At 44.4% G+C, this 23,596-nt stretch overlaps 1 protein-coding gene and 1 pseudogene across 17 annotated transcripts in view; one reads left to right on the top strand and one right to left on the bottom strand.

The window, feature by feature from the left end:
- Positions 1–23,596, bottom strand: part of KIAA0319 (KIAA0319 ortholog) — a 108,297-nt gene that overhangs the window by 63,321 nt on the left and 21,380 nt on the right. For 11 of the 17 annotated variants that reach the window (XM_078368192.1, XM_054253677.2, XM_078368194.1 and 8 more), the window contains exon 2: positions 643–801. Coding sequence is in view for 6 of the 17 variants with exons in the window: in XM_054253677.2 (XP_054109652.1) it covers positions 643–697 (55 nt within the window). In the remaining 11 variants the exon portion in view is untranslated. Of the gene's footprint in view, positions 1–587; positions 802–23,596 lie in introns of all 17 variants that reach the window. The other 6 variants (XM_078368184.1, XM_078368185.1, XM_054253681.2 and 3 more) reach the window with 2 other exon arrangements.
- On the top strand, positions 3,552–9,693 carry LOC144582296 (actin, cytoplasmic 2-like; annotated as a pseudogene).

The following is a 23,596-nucleotide window of genomic DNA, read 5'->3' as shown; positions in this document are numbered from 1 at the left end:
AATTGCTCGAACCTGATGGGGCAGAGGTTGCAGTGAACCGAGATCGCGCCACTGCACTCCAGCCTGGGCGACAGAGTGAGACTCTGTCTCAAAAAATAAAAAATAAAATAAAATAAACAAGGGTCTCTCTAAGGTCATCCTCACTACGGCTTTGTTTCACTTCGTCAAACTGTACGTAACAGTCTTCCTGGTCATATCACCACCCTTAATCCTGGGTACACTCAGATGGGCTGAGCTGGACCAGCCTAGCCAGGGATCACCATAAACGATGCTGACCGGTGATGTTTTGCCATGAGTGTATCCACCATAAGCAGTGAGTATAGTAAAAATAAAGATTTCTGACAAAAGAAAGTCTGGCCTTTCCAGTCAGATCTAGTATGTAATATACAAATATAAAGTTTTCCTAGTATATATGAAATGTGTTTTTATTTTCCCATGAAACAGTCATGATAATAATACATTTACATTCCTGTTTACAGAAAACCACTCACGCATGAGGTCTGCCTTTCATGCTTTTACATGTAAAAGAATTCTATTGCAAAGCAAACCAACAGCACCTTCACCTCAGGTGGATCTGAGTTGCTTACATAGACAAGAAGCTCATGCCCAACACGGGTATCTCCAGGGTAGTGAGCAGTTCACCTGCAATTGTCAGCAGCAGCAGCAATGAGGAGAGCACACCTGTAGGGGCCGCCATTCTGCACCGCACGGTGGGGGATGCCGGCTTCTGAAGCAGCCCTGAAGAGCGTTTGCTGCACGCTTTCTTTGATGTTTTTCAGGAACCAGATTTGGCCTCAAGAACTTCAAAGGAAAGACAGAAAAGAGGAAGGAAGAAAATAGGTAAATGTGGAAACATCCAAAATTATTTCTATCATTCATTCATGTCGGTGGGAAGCCTGTCCTGGTCACATCACAGAGCCACATCCTAGGCATCCATCCACCCAGAGTTTGTTCAAATAGCCAGTACAGCTTCTAAGAAGAGCCAAGGAATTTTAGGCTCACTCTCCTTACAAGCTGTGGAAATAAACAAAGACCAACCAAATGAGAAACGCAAAGGCTATTCCTTCAGAGCTTGTTATAGCAAGGCAGTCAGCCCCCATCACTTGTGTTTGGCAGACACTCGAAGACAGGCAGAGGAGTGGGAAAGCTTTAGAGTGGAGAAAGGGAAAGCCCCAGGTGTGCTCTAATTGGAGGCTGTTGCTGGGGAGGCTGCAGGCAGCTCACTAGAAATGGGGCACCCTATGTGGTTGGTTAAGGAGGCATGTCTGGCTTTCTCTGACTGGCCCAAAGTTGGAAGAAGGGATTAAAATGAAGGTAGCCACTAGTTGTTAATCGAGTCCTGGTCATTGAGGGCTGATTGTTACAGAAGTTACTGTGTAGCTTCCATTGCGATATCAATTTGGCTTCCTGGAAGTCTGACTTAGAGCAGTTTGGCTTCCTAGGCTGCTTATTGCAGATAAGGGACTGGTGTCCTGGGCTGTGGATTGCTGGCCAAAATTCTATTTTATGTTTGATTGGCCATTGTCTGCTTTTATATACAGGCTCTCAAAGCTAAAACTATGGAATTATGATGGAATAAATCATACTACCATATTTCATAAATTCTTTTTCTTTTTTTTGAGACAGAGTCTTGCACTGTCATCCAGGCTGAAGTGCAGTGGCGCAATCTCAGCTCACTGCAACCTCTGCCTCCTGGGTTCAAGTGAGTCTTGTGTCTCAGCCTCTGAATAGGTGGCACTACAGGCATGTACTACCACACCCAGCTAATTTTTGTATTTTTAGTAGAGATGAGGTTTTGCCACGTTGGCCAGGCTGGTCTCAAACCTCTGGCCTCAAGTGATCTGCCTGTCTCGGCCTTGCAAAGATTACAGGCGTGAGCCATCATGCCCAGGCTCTATTTCATTAATTCTAACACATAAATATTTCTACATTTTAGCATTTCTGATATCAGGATGTCCTAGAGTTGCAGAAGGCCATGTGCCAGGCAGGAAGTGGGTGCCACTGCTTATGCATGCACATCAGCTGTGCAGAAGCGGGGTCAGAGGCTTGGAAGGACATCCTGAAGACAACACAAAGCACCCTCCTAAGAATGCCACCTCCCCCAAGCTCATGGTGGCACACAGGCAATATCTGTCCTAAGAAACGCTGCCTCCCCCAAGCTCACGGTGGCACAGAGGCCATATCTGTCCTAAGAAACGCCGCCTCCCCCAAGCTCATGGTGGCACACAGGCCATATCTGGAAAAGCCTCAGGCGTCAGTAAATGCACTGACAAGTTATTGGGCAGGAAGAAGATTTAGGAATACCTTAATATATGTCAATTATACGTTCCTTTTTACATATGCACAAGAATGATTCACAATAAAAATCTGTCTAAGCACCCCCTCCATCTCTTTCAATTTGTTTAAAACTCTAAGTGAGAAGAAAGGGATGTATTTTGGCTTAGCTGACAGCGTTTTTTTCCTTAGTGGTATTTAAAATACTCGTGCATCTTATTAAATACAATCATAAGCGTCTTACATTGAATTGAATTGAGTTAATACAAGCACTTCACTTTTGCCTGGTACTTTCTCAGTGTGATCTTCACAACAACTCAGACAGTATTATCATCTCTGCATTAGATGATAGAATTGAGGTTCAAAAAAAGTGAACTGGTTTGCTCGAGGCAGAAGAACCAGTACAAGGTAGTCCGGACGTGGAGCTGCACTCCAAGTGCTTATTATTTCAAATGCGTAACACAGGCTCCCAGGAGGAAGCACGCAAGTTCATGCTCAAAACACCTAGATGAGGTTTCCTAACGTGGTGTCAGAATGCTCCGGTGAGTTGCCAGTTGGTACGTTGTAGTAAACTAGATTTTAGTTCCAGTTCACACCATTCTCTCCCACCCACCCCACTTTATTCCTCCTCCCCCCACACAGAGGATGTGTGGATAAAACCTTATGGGAAGGTAAGACTCTTCCTTACCCCTGGTTCCAGAAGCCCTGTAGTACTCTTAGAAATTTATAAGTGTTGGCCAGGCGCAGTGGATCACCCCTGTAATCCTGGCACTCTGGGAGGCCAAAGTGGATCACCTGAGGTCAGGAGTTCGAGACCAAGCCTGGCCAACATGGTGAAATCCCGTCTCTACTAAAAATACAATAATTAGCTGGGCGTGGTGCCAGTCACCTGTAATCCCAGCTACTCGGGAGGCTGAGGCAGGAGAATGGCTTGAACCCAGGAGGCAGAGGTTGCAGTGAGCCAAGAGTACACCATTGCACTTCAGCCTGGGTGACAGAGTAAGACTCTCTCAAAAGAAAAAAAAAGGAATTTATAAGCATCGTAGGGATGAAAAAGAGAGAAGGAAACAGGCATCTCCAGTCAGTTATTTCAGAACTCTGGCAGCCTGGGGGAGGCAGAAAGTAGCCGGAAAGGACAAGGAGCCTGCAAACAAATCAAACCTTACGATGCTGTCTGGAAGTTCTAGACCTTGTTTTTGAGTTTAATCGAGAAACAACTGAAATCATGAGAGTGCCGGCTGTTGAGCTGCAGGTAGGGGCCTGCCAGTGACCGGAGCATGGGAGTGCCTAGCCTGACACCACCGCTGGCCATGTTCTGGGTAGGTGAAAAGGATCTTTAAGGTCCAGAGTTGGGCTGAGTTAGACCAAGGGACGGAGGAACCAGAGCGCAGGTGAGCTAAGGTCAGGTCAGGAGGTGGGTGTAATGACTCTGTGTCAGTACAGCGGATCTGAGGCTATCAGAACGCTGCTCTGATGAGGTAAAACGGAGGGAGCAAACCAAGCATTTCATAGGTTTCATGCCTAAAAGCTTAGAGGAAGAATACCTGGTTGTGCAAAGTTTGCCACCAATAACTTCCTTTGCTTCCAGTGAGGAAAATATGGTTCGAGATGGGAGCTGGAAGGGAAGACTGCTGATCTCCCACCTGCAGCCATTGACCACTTCCTAACCAAAGGACGAGAGAACAGCAACTGGTTTCCCAGAAATGACATTTATTCCCGAGGTGCTGGGGCCCAGAATAGCAACACTGCTATCAGCCAGGGATAACTGGTCAAGAACCCCATGGATAAAGATTGAGCATCCACGGTACCATATGGTACCTTCAGGCAAATTAAGGAAAGGCAGCTCTAAGAGAAGACACGGCTCTGAAGGCACACAGTTTGGCAAATGGACTGTGGTTGTGCAAGGTACAGCTTTCACAGCTATATTGTACCTGGAAAGCAATTCATTGTCATTATCTCAGTGCAAGCTTACAGCTGCTGAGCATAAGAAGCATTTCCCATTCTCAACAGAGGCACATTAATGCAAGGAAACAATGCGTCTCCATTCCCTCAACATTAAAAGGCATATGGACTAGATGTTATCAAAAAATCCTTCAGCTCTAATAGCTTATAAGTGTTGCTTTTTTTTTGTTTTTGTTTTGAGACAGTTTCGCTCTTGTCACCCAAGCTGGAGTGCAATGGCGCGATCTCAGCTCACAGCAACCTCCGCCTCCTGGGTTCAAGCAATTCTCCTGCCTCAGCCTCTCGAGTAGCTAGGATTACAGGCACCCGCCACCATGCCCAGCTAATTTTTGTATTTTTAGTAGAGATGGTGTTTTACCATGTTCGTCAGGCTGGTCTTGAACTCATGACCTCACATGATCCACCTGCCTTGGCCTCCCAAAGTGCTGGGATTACAGACATGAGCCACTGTGCCCGGCCAAGTGTTACTTTTTAAATACATAGTTAATTAGTACTTTATGGGTTAAATACTGCTTCACATATCTTATTTGATCTACGTGTAGCAACTGTTTCTGAATTAGGAGTTCTCAATTGTCATTTTACAGGAAAGGATGCTAAGTTTCACAGTCAGCCTTTAGAATGAAGACCTCAAGCTTTCCCTGTGGCACCCCCGCCCTCCTTGATGGTTCTGTGAAGTTCGTCCACTCCATTCTGGATTACTTAAGACCTTCCTTACTTATTATTCAGTCTACGAATGACCCAGTTCTCTTGATGAACTCGTGCTCTCTCCTGCTCCGTGCCTTTTGCCCACTGCACTGTAGTTTTCCGTCATTAAAAAGGTAGGATTTACATAGAAAGCCTGTCAAGTTCCTTAACAATTTTCATAAAAGGTAAAGCTGAACTGAGTGACAAAATAGAACTTTTAAAATAAGGCTTCACAAGTTCAAAATGTTATAAATAGTACAAGCCCATATATCCTTTCACAAACTCTGCATGGATCAATTTTATACATGTAAAAATCTGAAAGGAAATGTCCCCCCATGGTGAAAACTGGTGAGAATAATACATGCTTTTTTTCTTTTCCTTGTTTGCTTCCTTTCTGATCTGTATTTTCTATTTTTTCTAAACTGAACACATCTTATCTTTACATTAATAAAATATGCTTGTAGTTTTCATTTTTACAGAAAACAGATATTTTAACATGGTCATTCTGATACAGATTTTTAAACAAAATTACCGAGAGATGTTGGAATGGGTATTTCTGACTCCAGATCTTTCTGGCCAGATCTTTTCCCTCAGTCTCATCCCTTCTTAGGTTTCCTGTCATGCATGACTACCTGAGAAGCCTCACCCCACCTGAATTCCCTCCCTTCTTGGGGTGATGGTGATGACATCATTGATTCAGAGATGGGATAAGGCTCTGACTGGTGTCAGAGAATGAATGAGATGTGGGGATGGGGTGAGCCCAGAGATGGGGCTAGAGATGGGCAAAGCACAGAAACGTATTCCGCAAGGACTGATGGAGCACTTCCTGTGCCAGGACATGGACAAGGAAGGGATGAAGGTCAAGGATGCAGAGAAGGAGGCTCAAGGCTAAGATGAAGGTGACTGCGGCAAAGACTGCCAGTTCAGTGAACATTCTCCATTTATTCCTTGGTAATAAAACTCACATATTTATCTGGGGTCCCAGAATACCCAGCTAACAGACTACATTTCCCAGCCTCCCCTGACCCTTTGCAGCTTAGTGTGGTCATGTGATTATGCACTGGTCAGAGATAACTACTGAATAAAACTTCCAAGGAAAGCTCTTTTTGTCTTCCTCATCTCTTCTTCTTCCTGCTGCCTAGAATAGAATATAAGTTCTGGTGCCACAGCAGCCATCTAGGGCGACACGGGGGCCTTGAGAAAGCAAGTCAGTGCTGGGGAGATGGAAGGAGCTGGGTCCTGGAAGACATGGCACTGCCTACAGCCCCAGCCAGCCAACCTTTGAATTATCTCTCTTTTTTTTTGAGATGAAGTTTCACTCTTGTTGCCCAGGCTGGAGTGCAATGGCATGATCTCAGCTCACTGAAATCTCTGCCTCCCAGGTTCAAGTGATTCTCTTGCCTCAGCCTCCTGAGTAGCTGGGATTACAGGCATGCACCACCACGCCTGGCTAATGCTTTGTATTTTTAATGGAGACGGGGTTTCTCCATGTTGGTCAGGCGTATCTTGAACTCCCGACCTCAGGTGATCTGCCTGCCTCAGCCTCAAAAAGTGCTGGGATTAAAGGCATAAGCAACCCCGCCCAGGCTTTTTTTTTTTTTTTTTTGAGACAGAGTCTTGCTGTGTCGCCCAGGCAAGAGTGCAGTGGCACAGTCTTGGCTCACTGAAACCTCTGCCTCCTGGGTTCAAGCAATTCTCCTGACTCAGCCTCTTAAGTAGCTGGGACTACAGGCATGTGTCACCATGCCCAGCTAATTTTTTGTATTTTTAGTAAAGACAGGGTTTCTCCATGTTGGTCAGGCTGGTCTCAAACTCCAGAAATCAGGGGATTCCCCCCTCCACCCCACCTCAGCCTCCCAAAGTGCTGGGATTACAGGTGTGAGCCACTGTGCCCAGCCCAACCTTTGAATTCTTGAGGAGAAAATAAACTTTTCTCTCACTGAAGCCACTGGTTATCTTGAACATCCATTTCTAAGAAGCCAGGCCAGGTGTGATGGCTCACACCTATAATCCAAGCATTTTATTATGCTTGGGTGGATCACCTGAGGTCAGGAGTTTGAGACCAGCCTGACCAACATGGTGAAATCCCATCTCTACTAAAAATACAAAAGTTAGCTGGGTATGGTGGCACATGCCTGTAGTCCCAGTTATTGGGGAGGCTGAGGTAGGTCCAACCTGGGAGGCAGAAGTTGCAGTGAGCTGAGATGGCACCATTGCACTCCAGCCTGGGCAACAAGAGGGAGACTCTATCTCAAAAAAATAAAAGAGAAGAGAAGAGAAAGGAGAGAGGAGAGAGGGGAGGAGGAGAGAAGCCAGACCTACTTTTATCTGATAAGTGACACTGTTTAGCCTTTTTTTTTTCCAGCTTATGGGTTATGAAAATTCGTTGGTTCGGGTAAGTTTAAGCAGACACCCACAGTGAGTAATGGCTGCTGTATGGAGAATGCACATACTATAAGGCCAAATGAGAATCTGGCAATTTTTAAAGTGGCAGATATACCCCTGAATTCTGAAATCACTTATATGACAGCTAATCTGCCTTCTTATAGAAGCAATTAATTTTGTAGGTTTACGTATATCTCCAGCTAAAGCATCAACTTCCTAAGGGACCAATTTAAAACATAAGCTGATACATTTATACTTCTAGGTTCTACTTATTTCCTATCTACTAATGATAACAATTGTAGTTAAAAAAGTAAATGTTTAAGTATGCATTTTAAATTAAAATATGTTCCTTTACTTAAAAACATTTTTTTAAATGACATGGTTTCAAAATTGCCGCTCTGTGTGCCAAATAACTTTGCAATAACCAACTGGCAACATAGACAGAAGATGCTTAGATGCCTGTCTTTAAGTCTCAAGGACAAAACAGTTTAAAAAATAAACAGAAGATTAAATTATATCCATCTCTCTTCAAATTGTAACAATTAACAACAGCTAGGTGGGAGACGAAGCGGAACACCAGCCCAGTTGCCGCCGCCAGCCTGCGCAGCTGCTCTCCCACCACTCCACTGCCCCTCTCCTCTGCCAGCCGCAAAGGAAGAAGAGGTCCACGCGCTCAGTCAGTGACAACGGCTCCGACGAATGCAAAGCTGGCTTTGTTGGGGACATGGGGACGATGCCCCCCAGCCATGTTTCCCTCCATCATCAGGTGCCCCCAGCACTAGGGCGTGACGGTGGGCATCGGCTAGAAGGACTCCTAGATGGGCAAGGAGGCCCATCCTGACCCTGAGTTACCCCCCTTGAGCAGCACATTGTCACCAACTGGGACGATATGGAAAAGATGTGGCACCATGCCTTCCACAAGGAGCTGCGCATGGCCCCAGAGAAGCACCCGGCACTGCTGACTGAGGCACCACTGAACCCCAAGGCCAACAGAGAGAAGATGGATGAGATCATGTTTGAGACCGTCAGCACCCTCAGCCATGTTCGTGGCTATCCAGGCCGCGCTGTCCCTCTGTGCCTCCGGGTGCACCACTGGCACTGTCATGGATTCTGGAGATGGGGTCACCCACACAGTGCCCATCTAGAAGGCTATGCCTTCCCTCACGCCATCCCGCATGTCAACCTGGCTGGCCAGGACCTGACTGACTACCTCATGAAGATCCTCACAAGTGTGGCTGCACCTTCACGACCGTGGCCAAGCAGGAAATCCTCTGTCACGTCTCCCTGGACTTTGAGCAGATGGCCACCACTGCATCCTCCTACTCTCTGGAGAATAGCTACGAGCTGCCTGACAGCCAGGTCTTCACCATCGGCAACGAGAGGGTCTGGTGATGGGAGGTGCTGTTCCAGCCTTCCTTTCTGGGCACGGAATCTTGTGGCATCCACGAGACCACCTTCAACTCCACCATGAAGTGTTATGTGGACATCCTCAAAGACCTGTACGCCAACACGGTGCTGTCCGGAGGCAGCAGCACGTACCCAGGCATTACTGACAGGATGCAGAAGGAGATCACAGCCCCAGTGTGACGAGGATCACGTCGGGGTTACCACCTGAGACGCTGATTACAACCTGTGGAGGTTCTGCAGACCTTCACTTAACCACGGAAGAATGAATGCACTTTTACACCTAGTACAGTATATCTGAGTGGGCTAGGGATGGCAGTTAGCTGCTTTTAGAGGGCGATTGCAGCTGATTCTGACTCCTTGTTCTTTTTGCATTTAGTATTAATTAAATAACAGAGGTTCTAAGTTAACACATTTGTGGATAATTAACATGGTTAAAAGAGTGGTTTTACGAATGATGAAAAGATTTTGGTTTGGGGGCTTAGAATAAACACCATTAATGGGTAATTCTTTTTCAGCTTTCTCCTGAGAGAGCCATCCAGCACGAAGTTTACATAGGCAAACAAATCAGAGTAGAGACAAAGGAATGTGGGGTAAACAGACTTAACTAGCGAAGGTTTTATTGTCTTTAAATTTTTACCTTATGACTTAATACTTCAAGAAGAACTGGCTGCTTTTAGCCTGTCCCAGTAAAACCTTTCGGCCTTCCAAAAGGTTTGACACTATGATCTTCTAACCTTCCCTGGCACCCAGCACCGTGATCAAGGTCACCGCATCCCCAGAGTGCAAGTACTCAGTGTGGATCAGCGGCGCCATCCTGGCCTCACTGTCCACCTTCCAGCAGATGTGGATTAGCAAGGAGGAGTACAACGAGTCGGTCCCCTCCGTCGCCCACCGCAAATGATTCTAAATGGACTGCGAGTGATACATAGCATTTGCTGCATGGGTTAGTTCACAACTATAAATTTGCCCCTGGTTGACGGGCACGGTGGCTCAAGCCTGTAATCCCAGCACTTTGGGAGGCCGAGGCGGGTGGATCACAAGGTCAAGAGATCGAGACGATCCTGGTCAACATGATGAAACCCCGTCTCTACTAAAAAATATACAAAAAATTAGCTGGGCATGGTGGTGCGTGCCTTTAATCCCAGCTACTCAGGAGCCTGAGGCAGGAGAATTGCCTGAACCCAGGAGGCGGAGGTTGCGGTGAGCCGAGATCGCGCCATTGCACTCCAGCCTGGATAACAAGAGCGAAACTCCGTCTCAAAACAAACAAAACAAAACAAAACAAAAAATTTGCCCCTGGCAAATGCATACGCCTCATGCTAGCCTCACAAAACTGGAATAAGCCTTCAAAAAAAAAAGTAGAAATAGCCGGGTGCGGTGGCTCAAGCCTGTAATCCCAGCACTTTGGGAGGCCCAGGCGGGAAGATCACCTTAGCCCAGGAGTTCAAGGCAGGCCTAGGCAACATAGCGAGACTTGTCTCCACAAAAAATAAAAGCATTAGCCAGGCATGGTGGCGTCACCTATAGTGCCAGCTACTCAGGAGACCAAGGCGAGAGAATCACTTGAATCTGGAAAGTCAAGGCACTCTAGCTGGGTGACAGAGTGAGACCCTGTCTAAAAAAGAAAAGATGGAAGAAAGAAAGAAAAACTGGAAACAACCACGTTTGTCAGAAAACTGACTAAATAACCTACAGTCTGCTCATCAAATGAAATACCTTGTATTACTAAAGAAGCCCTTCATGTACTGCGATAGACCAGACCTTTTGTCAGGTGTAGAAAGCCAAGTGCAGAATCGTATATACACTACTCACCTCTTACGGGAAAGGAAATGGGTGGGAAAAATGTAAGTATCAATGTGCTTGAAAATGTATAAAATATCTCTGGAACAATACACAAAAAATTGTTAACATCTATGCTGATGAGGGGAGAGAGGGCTCAGGGAGAATTTTCTTAAACAAATCATCTTTTGTACTCTGTGAATTATGTGAGTGTCTTTAATACTTTAAAAATAAATACATGTAATATTCCTGCCTTTACTTAGGGTCACTGGGGGCTTACAGCTACTCGGCATTAAGAGCTTCGAGTGAGTAACACCAGAGAGCAGAAAGAAAAGACCTGGGTTATGTGCAGGAAGGGAATCCACACACAGCTGAGAGGAGCAGGCAACGAGCAGGGTGGCCAGGCTTAGCAAATGAAAATGCAGTGCAGGATTCCCAGGTAAATCAGAATTTCAGGTGAATCATCATTTTTTCATTCTGCAATATTTGGGACATTGTTTTTTGTTGTTGTTGTTGTTTTGAGGTGGAGTCTTGCTCTATCTCCAGGCTAGAGTGCAGTGGTATGATCTCGGCTTACTGCAACCTCTGCTTCCTGGGTTCAAGCAATTCTCATACCTCAGCCTCCTGAGTAGCTGGGATTATAGGCGCCCACCACCGCACCCAGCTAATTTTTGTATTTTTAGTAGAGACAGGGTTTCACCATGTTGGTCAGGATGGTCTCGAACTCCTCAGCTTGTGATCCGCTCACCTCAGCCTCCCAAAGTGCTGGGATTACAGATGTGAGCCACCATGCCTGGCCAGTATTTGGGACATTCTTATACTGTTTTGTCTGATAACTCTAGCTATGAGAAAATGCCTATGTGCCCCAGGCAGACCATGGAGAACTACAGCTCATGTATGTCTCTCCCAGAATATCCCCTAACACAACACCATGAAGAGAAAGAGCTGACATCTACACTTCACTCCTAGAAGCAACTGCCCAACCCAGATGTCAGTCCATATCCTGAATCCCCACTGATTTCTATAGTCACTTAATATAAGCACAAACGACTGGTTGACAAGAGAAAGGACACGAGGAGGAACAGATAGATCAGCTGAGGGAAAGAAAGAAACAAAATGAGGGAAAGACCTCAAACAACCCACTGAACAAAAGGAATGGATTTTAATTTTAATTTTCAATCGTTTTGCATTGAGTAACCTTTATTTCAAAGAGATGGAATTATCCTGCTGCTCTGGAACAAATTATTTTTCAGGGCCGGCTAACAGCTTTCATCTCAGCTGGGGCTGAGTGTATGAAAAACAATCCTGTGTGTGGCAGCCAGGATTCAACAGAGCCAGAATCTGACATTTACTTCTTTACTGCCTGTGTTTTGTAAGCCTTGCCCAGAACTGTCCTGTGGATAATAAGAGGAACATATTATTCATAGATTTCTCTCTCCATTTCACTGCAGTTGAATTTACTTTTTAGAAAAGTAGCTGTGACCAATAGACACAGGTCAAACAAGAGCAACCTCCAGACACCCCACGGCAGCTTTCCTAAGCCTGCGACGAACGGCGAGCATGTTTCACAGATTGACTCAAATGACGGAAGGAGCCAGCCTTAGCAATTCCTGCCATATGTCAGGACAGATGCCTCGGGAGACGGAGCAAAGGCTCCCCACCGTGTCTCCATGCCCTTCTCTTCTCCTCCTGCTCTTCTTTCTATCACCTCCCAGTCGCCCAGTGTTCGCTCCCATACCCTGGAAATATCCAGCTCAAAAGCCAGTTATCTATGCAGCCTTCCTGAGCTTCCCAAACACAGCCTCCAAGCTGAGGTCACTGCTCCCTCCTCTAGACAGGTCCCAAGGCCAGACTATCACCACAAGAGTAACTATGTATTAAAATTATAATTTACATTTGTGAAAACTACCATTCATTCTAGGGTGTTCCTGGCACTTTACATCAATTACTTTTAATCATCTGAGAAAAAAAAACAATTACATATTATTGTCCCCATTTTATAGATGATGAAACTGAGGCTCAGAAAGGCGAAGGTGTCTAAGAATTAGACCCAATCTGGGTGTGTCTGATACCACAGAATATGTTCTTTCCCTATGCTATGCTGCATATGTGTCTCTCTCCTTCACTAAGAAAAAAAAATCAATTAGGTTTTCTTCTAATTCACAAAAGCAATAAATACTTATCATAGAGAATCCAAGCAATTAGGTGTAGCAGAGTGAATGACATCGTTTTATCAGCCATTCCCTCAGTGTCATTCTCTTCTCTGCCAAGTGACCCCACTATGTCATCATCACTCAGCATCTCATTGCCCGATTCCCAAACATTCCATTGTAAGCCACAAGGCAAGGGCTGTCTCGTTCCCCAACTGTATCTCCAGCACTATAGGAGGTGTTGGTATATAGTAATAGCTCAAATTTATTCAATAAATGTATGAATGAATAAATGAAGGCTAAATCTCCTGAATAATTAAAAGTAATAGTATTTACAGTTAATTGTTACAAATTTTTAAACAATTGAATTAATTGGCCAGGTGCAACGGCTCACACCTGTAATCCCAGCACTTTGGGACTCCGAGGCGGGTGGATCACGAGGTCAAGAGATCGAGACCATCCTAGTCAACATGGTGAAAACCCATCTCTACTAAAAATACAAAAAATTAGCTGGGCATGGTGGCGCGTGCCTGTAGTCCCAGCTACTCAGGAGGCTGAGGCAGGAGAATTGCCTGAACCCAGGAGGCGGAGGTTGCGGTGAGCCGAGATAGCGCCATTGCACTCCAGCCTGGGTAACAAGAGCGAAACTCTGTCTCAAAACAAAACAAAAACAATTGCATTAATTTACATCGTATAGCTTTTATACTTTGGTCTTTTATTTGCATACAAGTGGAATGACAAATGTACATTATAGCATTATGAATAATAAAAGATTGGAAACGACCTAAATGTCAACTGACAGGAGATTGGTTTAACAAATTATGATATAGCCAGGTATTGAAATTCCATGCAGTTCCATATACATTGGTATTTTGAAATCACTAGATATTACGTAGAAGAAGCAAGCAAGGTCAGTGACTACAGTGAGCTACCTTTATGAAGAAGAAAGGAGAATATTTATTTCTATGTATCCTATTCACTTGTGTTTGCAAAAAATTACAGAAGAATATGAAACAAAGAACATAAAAGAGAAGTGATTATGTGCAGAAGGGAAGAAAAGGCAATTGATCAGGTGAGACACAAGGGCAGGGAAAGAGACCTCTCACAGAGTATGTTTTTCTGTTTGTTTGTTTGTTTTTTGAGACAGAGTTTCGCTCTTGTTACCCAGGCTGGAGTGCAATGGCGCGATCTCGGCTCACCGCAACCTCCGCCTCCTGGGTTCAGACAATTCTCCTGCCTCAGCCTCCTGAGTAGCTGGGATTACAGGCACGCACCACCATGCCCAGCTAATTTTTTGTATTTTTAGTAGAGATGGGGTTTCACCATATTGACTAGGATGGTCTCGATCTCTTGACCTTGTGATCCACCTGCCTTGGCCTCCCAAAGTGCTGGGGAGCATCTATCTTTTGAGCAAGACAGTGCTTTCTAGGAGAATTGGAAGTCCAAGAAGACAACTGTCAAAGTGAATAATTCCCCAGAGTCTTCCTCAGAAGACATTGTTTGTAGATATTAAAGACTCTCTGTTGTATGCTGCTTACCCCTTGGAAATATTGCGTAAGCACAAGGCTTTACAAAAATTACTGCTATAAAAATTGAGGCTATTTTTCAAGCCTGATTAATAATGAAAAACATCCAGCATGATCCTCTTGAGGGAGCCTTAAAAATTCATTATATTCAAACACCATACAAGTCTAATTTATCTTGATGTCCTTAAGATGAGCGATTGACTTAAGTTTCTTACTGCAGTATAGTTTTTAATACGGCTATTTTTGACAGCTTATTTTCTAAAAACCCATAGGAATACAATATAGACTTTTAAACTAACTTTTATTTTCTGCAGGGTTTACTTGACTCTAACTATGTGAATATTCTCAGTAATGAACCACGTGTAATCATGTATCTTTCTCTTAAAAACTTTCGTCTTAATACATTTCTTGTTTGGCTGCTGTCTTAGTCTTCTCTATATACACCTCACAGTTCTTTTCCAAATATAATAATAAAACTATAAAATGTTTCTCGGTAAGTCAAACTCATCACTCACAAAGAAACAATAATGTTGAATTAAATTAATAATAAAATGCTGAATTCAAAAAGGACTTTAAAAACTAGGGGATGTTGGTTGGGCGCAGTGGCTCACGTCTATAATCTCAGCACTTTGGGAGGCCAAGGGTGGATCACGAAGTCAAGAGATCGAGACCGTCCTGGCCAAGATGGTGAAACCCCGTCTCTAATAAAAACATGAAAGTTAGCTGGGCACAGTGGTGGGTGCCTGTAACGCCAGCTACTTGGGAGGCTGAGGCAGGAGAATCACTGGAACCCGGGAGGTGGAGGTTGCAGAGAGCCGAGATCACGCCACTGCACTCCAGCGTGGCAACAGAGCAAGAATCCGTCTCAAAATAAAAAACAAAGCTGGGGGATGTTTTAAAGGGATGGTCAAGTAAAGATATTTAAGAAAATTTTAAAACCTTATTACCATTATTTCATTTAAAAGTTGACATTTAATATCATAAAAGTAGGAGGGATGTAATCTGGTAATAAGGAACAACGGTTCACATTTAATAAAAAACATACTACTACAAATAAAATGGAACCTCAAATGTCCAGTATTAGGATATAATTAAATATTATTGTATATCCCTACAATGAATTATAATGAAGGCATTTAAATGATCTAGTAGCAGAGCACTTAACGGTATGATGCAATGTCTGTGACACAGTATTATATGCAAAGTACAGCTTATGAAAAGAAAACATAGTATTATCCATGAGTGGAAAAGTCTGGATTTCTACATCTAGTAAAAGGGTAATGTGGCAAAACCTCGAGATTGCTGGGAAAAATGTAATAAATATGCTTTTAAAGACCTAGCTGTACTCACAAAAGAATAAAAGATATCCCCAAAAGCCTAAAACAAAGAAGGGCCAGAAAGCAGAGCGGAAAGCTGATGGTGAAGCCGCAGCTGCCAGCCACAGCACTGATGTGTAGAACTGGGAGATGAGAGTTTCGTGGATGCAGAGAGGACAGAAGTCGGAGCCTTGGGCTCACTCAAGGTGGGGAGTAGGAACAAGTGTCTCATAAAGCCAGAAACCTTAAAGAAGCAGCACCTCGGAGGGGCATGGTGGCTCACACCTATAATGCCAGCACTTTAGGAGGCCCAAGCAGTCAGATCTCCTGAGGTCAGGAGTTTGAGACCAGCCTGGCCAACATGGTGAAACCCCACCTCTACTAAAAATACAAAATTAGCCAGATGTGGTAGCGCATGCCTGTAATCCCAGCTACTTGGGAGGCTGAGGCAGAAGAATCGCTTGAACCCGGGAGGCAGAGGCTGCAGTGAGCTGAGATTATGCTGTTGCACTCCAGCCTGGGTGACAGAGCGAGACTCTGTCTCAAAGGAAAATAAAAATAATACAAATAAATAAAAGAAGTAGAACCTTGTTCGTGAAAGGGTAGACCAGAAAAAAAATTTGGCCACTGGGCTCTGTATGAAGATAAACTTCCCCTTCTAGAATTGGTACTATGGGTCTGCTTCACAGAGATTTGGGCTTGGCTTTTCACTACCAGTTTGGTTTAATAAACCTCAGGGGAGAAATTAACTGAAAGTTGCCCTCAGTTGTCAGTGCTTAGCAGGTACTCAGCAGAGACAATTATAAGTTCCTTCTGGAAGAACTTCTGTCAACCCCAGAGAGAAAACAGACAAACCAGAACTTACAATTCAAAATCACAGGTCAAGTAGAAGGGCTCACAGCTATAATCCCAACACTTTGGGAGGTCAAGGGAAGAGGATCGCTTGAGCCTAGGAGTCTGAGGCCAACCTGGGCAACATAGAGAGACGCCATCTCTGCTAAGACTCTAAAAGAACAAAAATTAGCCAGGCATGGTGGTGTGCACCTGCAGTCCCTGATAGTTGGGAGGCTGAGGTGGGAGAGTTGCCTGAGTTGAGACTACAGTGAGCCATGATCAAACCACTGCAGTCCAGCCTGGGCAACAGGGCAAGACCCTGTCTCAAAAGAACAACAACGAAAATGAAAAAACCTCAAACAACAACAAAATCACACAAAAAGTACAAACCACACAAAAAGTAAAAACCACACAGGCACCGCAAAGAAAAGCAACGGAAAAGAGACAAGTGTATTAGGTCCCAGAGAGTTCGGATGATGGGATTCTGGCATATAAATATAAAACAACGTGCTTAAATTTTTTCTAAAGGGTCAGGCGCAGTGGCTCATGTCTGAAATCCTAGCACTTTGGGAGGCCAAGGCAGGCAGATCCCGAGGTCAGGAGTTAGAGATCAGCCTGGCCAACATGGTGAGACCCTGTCTCTACTAAAAATACAAAAACTAGCTGGGCATGGTGGCATGTGCCTGTAATCCCAGCTACTTGGGAGGCTGAGGCAGGAGAATTGCTTGAACCAGGACCCAGGAGGTGGAGGTTGCAGTGAGCCAGGATCGTGCCATTGCACTCTAGCCTGGGCAAAAAAAAAAAAGTAGCAAGGTACAAGACTTAAAAAAAAAAAGGTCCTGGCAGATTTGAAAACCAACCAAGCACACTTCTAAAAACAAAAAGATTTTGCTATTAATAGTTCAATGGATGAGCTAAATAGCAGATTAGACACTGCTGAAGAGAGAATCTGTGAACTTAGGTCACATTTGAGCAAGGACTTAGAGGAGATGAAGGAGTGAACCGTGCGGAAAGCTGACAGGAAGGCCGGGCGCGGTGGCTCACGCCTGTAATCCCAGCACTTTGGGAGGCTGAGGTAGGTGGATCACGAGGTCAAGAGATCGAGACCATCCTGGTCAACATGGTGAAACTCCGTCTCTACTAAAAATACAAAAAATTAGCTGTGCATGGTGGCGCGTGCCTGTAATCCCAGCCTCTCGGGAGGCTGAGGCAGGAGAATTGCCTGAACCCAGGAGGCAGAGGTTGCGGTGAGCCGAGATCGCGCCATTGCACTCCAGCCTGGGTAACAAGAGCGAAACTCTGTCTCAAGAAAAAAAAACAAAAAAACAAAAAAATGCTGACAGGAAAGCGTTCCCAGGCAGAGGGAAAAGAAACGCAAAGGCTTGGGGAAGGGGACTGTGCCCGTGTACTGCAGGGCCAGCAAGAAGTCAGCACGACTAGAAACGGGAAAGCGCTAGAAGGCCAGGGAGCGGACGATGGGGAGGCCACGTTGAAAGGTAGTACGGGGGATCCTGGCTCTCACCGTGAGACTGGAAGCGTTGCAGGATAAGCTCCCTCCAGCTTGTGTTGAAAGAGAGTTTAGTAGTCAAAGGCAGAAACAGCAGCTTCTGCAGCAGTCCAGGTGAAAGGATGGGGTGTTGTACCAAGGTGGTGGCACTGAAGTCAGGGCCTTGATTTATTTTAAACACAGCATGCAAGATTTGCTGATGTATAAGATGTAAACGTGACCTAAGAACAAGAGCCCTAGACGCCTCCGAGCAGCTGGAAGAACGGGGTTGCCATTCTCCAGACTCAAGAGACACGCCCAGGGTTCCTGGGGCAGAGGGCTGCAGATACACACCGGGAGGCATCATTGTGTAGCTGGTATTCAGAGCCACAAGCCTGGTTTACACCACCACGAGACTGAGTGACAGTGCAAAAGGAATGCTCACGCTTGAGGGACGAACGTGAATAGAAAGAGTGAAAATGCACGAGGGGGGAAATGGCCTATTTTCAACATATTCCACGAATGTGTCTTACCTAGTCACATGCAGCTGCAGAGAGGCCTTAATGTGAAGGGGAAACACTTAAAATAGAGACTTCTGATCTCGAGAGAAATAGAGACTTCTGATCTTGAGAGTGCCATGTTTTGTTGCAGCTGGGGTGCAAATCACACTATAGAAAATTCCCTGGCTGCTTTAGCCAGAGCAAACCAAACGTAGCTCCAGCCTGACTCAAAAGCACCGACCATCCGAAATGACGATCTCTGGATCCCATTCGCTGTTCATTCTAACACTGCTGGGTTAATTGGCTTAAAATCCTGCTTTGTATTTCCTTGGTCAATAATATACTGCTGAAAATAAGTTAGCAATTTATTTTCAATGTATTTTGCCAAATTGGTTGGAATTAGGGGAGTCAAGCTTCCTGAACTTGCTATTCAGACATGAAAAAATATGCAAAACTGCTTCACAAATTTAAAAGAAAAATCATTTTCGTCACCGGGACTGTGGCATTCCAGAGCTTGGTTTTAATCTTAGCTAAGAAGATCCCAAACATGAGGCCCCTTCAATTTTTATTAAAAAAGGAAATGCTGACAATCCATAATTGCATATTTGTTTTTTGAGAGTCTTGCTCTGTCACCCAGGCTGGAGTGCAGTGGTGTGATCTCAGGTCACTGCAACCTCCACCTCTTGGATTCATCCCATTCTCCTCCCTCAGCCTCCCAAGTAGCTGGGATTATAGGCATTTGCCACCATGCCTGGCTAATTTTGTATTTTTAGTAGAGATGGGGTTTCAGCATGTTGGCCAGGCTGGTCTTGAACTCCTGCCCTCAGGTGATCTACCTGCCTCAGCCTCCCAAAGTGCTGGGATTACAGGTGTGAGTCACTGCTCCTGGCCCTATAATTGTGTTGTGTTTTTGCTTTTTTTGTATATTCAATCTTTCCCTAAACAGTATTAGTGTGTTCAAGTTTCCATTAAAAAAAAAAAATGAGTCTAGAATGGGTGGCTTAAATAGCAGAATTTATTTTCTCAAAGCTACAGAGGTTGGAGGTCCCAGACCAAGATCCGACAAGGTCAGTTTCTGGTGAGGGCAGCCCCAGCACGGGGCACTCTGGCAATTCTTCTAAGAAGTACGCTAATTCTATTGGCTCCAGGCCCCACCCTAAGACCTCATTTAAATGTAATTACTTCCATAAAGGCACTACCTCCAAATATAGTCACATTGCGGGTTGGAGCTTCTACATTTTGGGGGACACAAACACTCATTCTATAACAGTGCTTATCCCTGTGCCTAGGAATGCAGCTGACTTCCTACTGCTAATTCAAAATAAGAAACAGAAGCTATGTGATATCAGCCAGAGGGGGTAGAGAAGAAAAAAAAAGTGAGAAGCATATAGTTACGCCGACTTCCATTTTAGGGAGTCCCTGTCACATCCTCAGACCAAGCCCCCAAGTGTTCATTAAAGAGAAAATTGAGCTCTCTGAAGAGGCAAATCATGCAGACAAGAAACACAATTCAAGGGGACATCCAGAGAGACACTCCACATAAAAAATACATTCACATTAATCCACCTGGGAGGAAACTGGCATCATTAATAAAATCTTGGACAGCTCAGAATAAAAAAGAAAACTTTCTAGTTCAATAAGGCAGATAAATGTCCACCCAGTTCTCTTTCCTGTGCACGGTTCCATTTGGGGGAACAGTGGGTGGAGGCAGACAGGACACAAGAACAGACAAAAGAAAATAAACCACAGCAACACTACATAATAAGAATGGACACCGTTGATAGACCCATCATTTCAAATAATTCCTGGAAGCTAGAAAGCAGATGGCCCGGCACTGACTGGAAAGGAAGAGAAGAAACTCATTTCCTAGAAAAAGGAAGAACAGGACTTTTGGTGACAGCACTGGAGAAGCTCCAAGCCCTGAGCCGATGGATGCAAAGAGACAGAACAGGCCGAGGCACAATCGTGGGGGTGATGCACAAAACGAAAAGCAGGTCACAAGCTAACGTCAGAGAACTCCTCTCTCAAGAGATGGAGATCCACCTGCTGGGGCCCTGGTGGCAGCAGGGGGCCTCAGAGAAAAGGAGACTCCACAGTGTCTGCCGAAGCACAACTCTGCCCTAGAGTGAAATCTGCTTTATTCTGAAGCACCACACCTCTAGGGCAGACCTCATTCCAGTGGCTGCCTGGGGAGTGCTCCCTACACACACCAGAGGGAAACCTGACCAGACACCACCCACCTATGCGCTCAGATGCCACAGCAACCCTCACACACAGTCAGTGAGTGGACAGCCATGTATGTGAGAAAGCAGCCAAGTATCCTAATCACCAGAACGCCTCCCAGAGCAAAGGGAATAGGCTTTGCCCCACGATTGTGCCTCGGCAATCAAAGGATTGCCAGACATTTGAGAAATTAAAAAAAAAAAACAGAACATGGGCCGGGCACGGTGGCTCACACCTATAATCCCAGCACTTTGGGAGGTCGAGGCGGGTGGATCATGAGGTCAAGAGATTAAGACCATCCTGGTCAACATGGTGAAACCCCGTCTCTACTAAAAATACAAAAAATTAGCTGGGCATGGTGGTGTGTGCCTGTAATCCCAGCTACTCAGGAGGCTGAGGCAGGAGAATTGCCTGAACCCAGGAGGCGGAGGTTGCAGTGAGCAGAGATCGCGCCATTGCACTCCAGCCTGGGTAACAAGAGCGAAACTCCATCTCAAAAAAAAAAAAAAACAAAAAACAGAACATGAAAGAGAAAGAGTATGATAAACAAACAAGATTAAAGGAACAAAAAAAAACTTTAAACCACAACTAATATCAGTAATTAAAATAGTAATCAATAACCTTGAAAAACTTTGAAAGGACATTGCCTCCATAAAACAAAAATAGGCTGCTACAAAAGAGGGCAATAAAATCAGAGAATAAGAAAAATTATTGGAAATTCAAAATATGATTTTAAAAATGAAGACTCAATGAACAAGTGGAAAAACTGTTGACAATGCTGGCAGCTAATACGTATGAAGTGCCTCCTACGTGTTAGGCCCACGCTCTGTTCTTCACATTTTAAACCTACTCGCGTTCCTAATCATCAAACTAACTCAGTGAGGCAGGTACTGTTAGTCTTCCCATCTTACAGGTGAGGAAACAGAGTTAAAGAGATTAATAGCAGGCACAGTGGTTCATGCCTGTAATCCTAGCACTTCGGGAGGATAGAGCAAGAGGATCATTTGAGGTCAGGAGTTCGAGACTAGCCTGGCCAACATGGAGAAACCCTGTCTCTACTAAAAATACAAAAATTAGCCAGGTGTGGTGACAGGTGCCTGTAATCCCAGCTAATCAGGAGGCTGAGGCAGAAAAATTGCTTCAACTGGGAAGGTGGAGGTTGCAGTGAACCAGGATTGTGCCACTGCACTCCAGCCTGGGCAACAAAGAGAGATTCTGTCTCAAAAAAAAAGAGAGAGAGAGAGAGAGAGAGATTAAGTCACTTGCTTAAACAGCAAAAAATTAGTTGAGTCAGAATTCTAAGTCTAGCTATCTGGCTCCAGAAAACCTGTTCTATGGACACACACACACACACACACACACACACACACACATATGTACACACACCAAAACACAGGAAAAGAAAATATGGGGCAATGTTGGAAGGCATGGGGGAGAGTCCAGAATTCCCACCGTCTAGCTAATAGTCATCCTAGGAAGAAAGGACAGAGACAATGGAAGGGAAGGAATGAAGAAATAATAGAATAAAATTTCCTTAACATGAATTAAACCAGTCTTCAAATTAAAAGGGCCTACACAGTACAAGCAGGATATATGGCCTAGATATCCTGTTAAAAGTTAAGAACTCCAAAAATAAAGGAAGTACCCTAAAATCTTCCAAAGAAAAAAAAAAACAGGTTACCTTCCAAAGAACGAGGCTCGCAGAGTAATATCATATTTCTCATAGGCAATGCTAGAACCACGAGGGCAATGGAGGAATTCAGAATTCTAAGGGAGATGAAGAGGGTTGGTGAATGAGTGCAAAATACAGTTAGAAAGAATAAGTTCTAGTGTTTTATAGCAAAGTAGAATGACTATAGTTAACAATGACTTACCATGTATTTCAAAATAGCTAACAGAAAAGATCTGGAATGTTCCCAACATAAAGAACTGATAAATATTTGCGGTGATGGATATCCCAGTTAACCAAACTGATCTTTGTACGTATGCTTATATCAAAACACCACATGTACCCCGTAAACACGCACAACCATCATGTATCCACAAAATAGCCATAAAGATTAAAAACTTTAATATACAAAATACAACACATTTTTTAATTACAAAAAAAAAATTTTGAATTTCTTTATTTTTTGTGTTTACTTTTTCTTGGGGGACAGTCTCGCTCTGTCGCCTAGGCTGGAGAGCAGTGATGCAATGTTGGCTCACTGCAGCCTCCGCCTCCTGGGTTCAAGTGATCCTTCCACCTCAGCCTCCTGAGAACGTTCCTCTAGTGTGCACATGAGCACACACACACAAACACACACACACACACACAAAGACAAAGGAAGAGAAAATAAGGGCAACGTTGAGGAACTAGACGAATGTCCTCACCTCTACCTTTCAGTTACTCAGGAGGCTGAGGTGGTAAGATTGCTTGAACCCGGGAAGTAGAGGCTGCAGTGAGCCAAGACTGCACCACTGCACTCCAACCTAGGTGGCAGAGTGAGACCTTGTCTCAAAAAAAAAGAAGACAAAGAAATTCAAAATTTTTTCTTTAGAATTAAAAATGTTTATGTGTGTGTGTGTGTGTGTGTGTGTGTGTGTGTGTGTTCATGTAACTTGGACAAGAGGTACACACCACCACACCTAGGGAATTTTTGTTTTTTGTAGAGACAGGGTTTCATCATGTTGCCCAGGCTGGTCTAGAACTCCTGGGCCCAAATGATCTCCTACTTCAGCCTCCCAAAGTTTGGGATTACAGTTGTGAGCCACCATGTCAGGCCTTGAATTTCTTTATTGCACAAATTAACTATCAAATGTGAAAACAAAATCAACGTATTTTTGGACATTTGAAACTCAGAATAGTATCACCTGCATACAAATAAAAAATTTTTGGAGGAGGTATTCCAGTAAAATGAAAAGTGAATCCAAGAAAGAAAGATGAAATACATGATACATAAGAAACAATAGCAGCTAAGTGTAATGCAGGAGGAGGAAAACATTGACGAAAAAAAATGATCTATTAGAAGATAATTGGAAGAATCTTGAGGCCGGGCGCGGTGGCTCACGCCTGTAATCCCAGCACTTT

The sequence above is a fragment of the Callithrix jacchus genome, chromosome 4 (assembly GCF_049354715.1).
Source record: "Callithrix jacchus isolate 240 chromosome 4, calJac240_pri, whole genome shotgun sequence".
Lineage (NCBI taxonomy): Eukaryota > Metazoa > Chordata > Mammalia > Primates > Cebidae > Callithrix > Callithrix jacchus.
The sequence above is the reverse complement of the archived record's forward strand: the minus strand, read 5'-3'. Positions and strand labels throughout refer to the sequence as shown.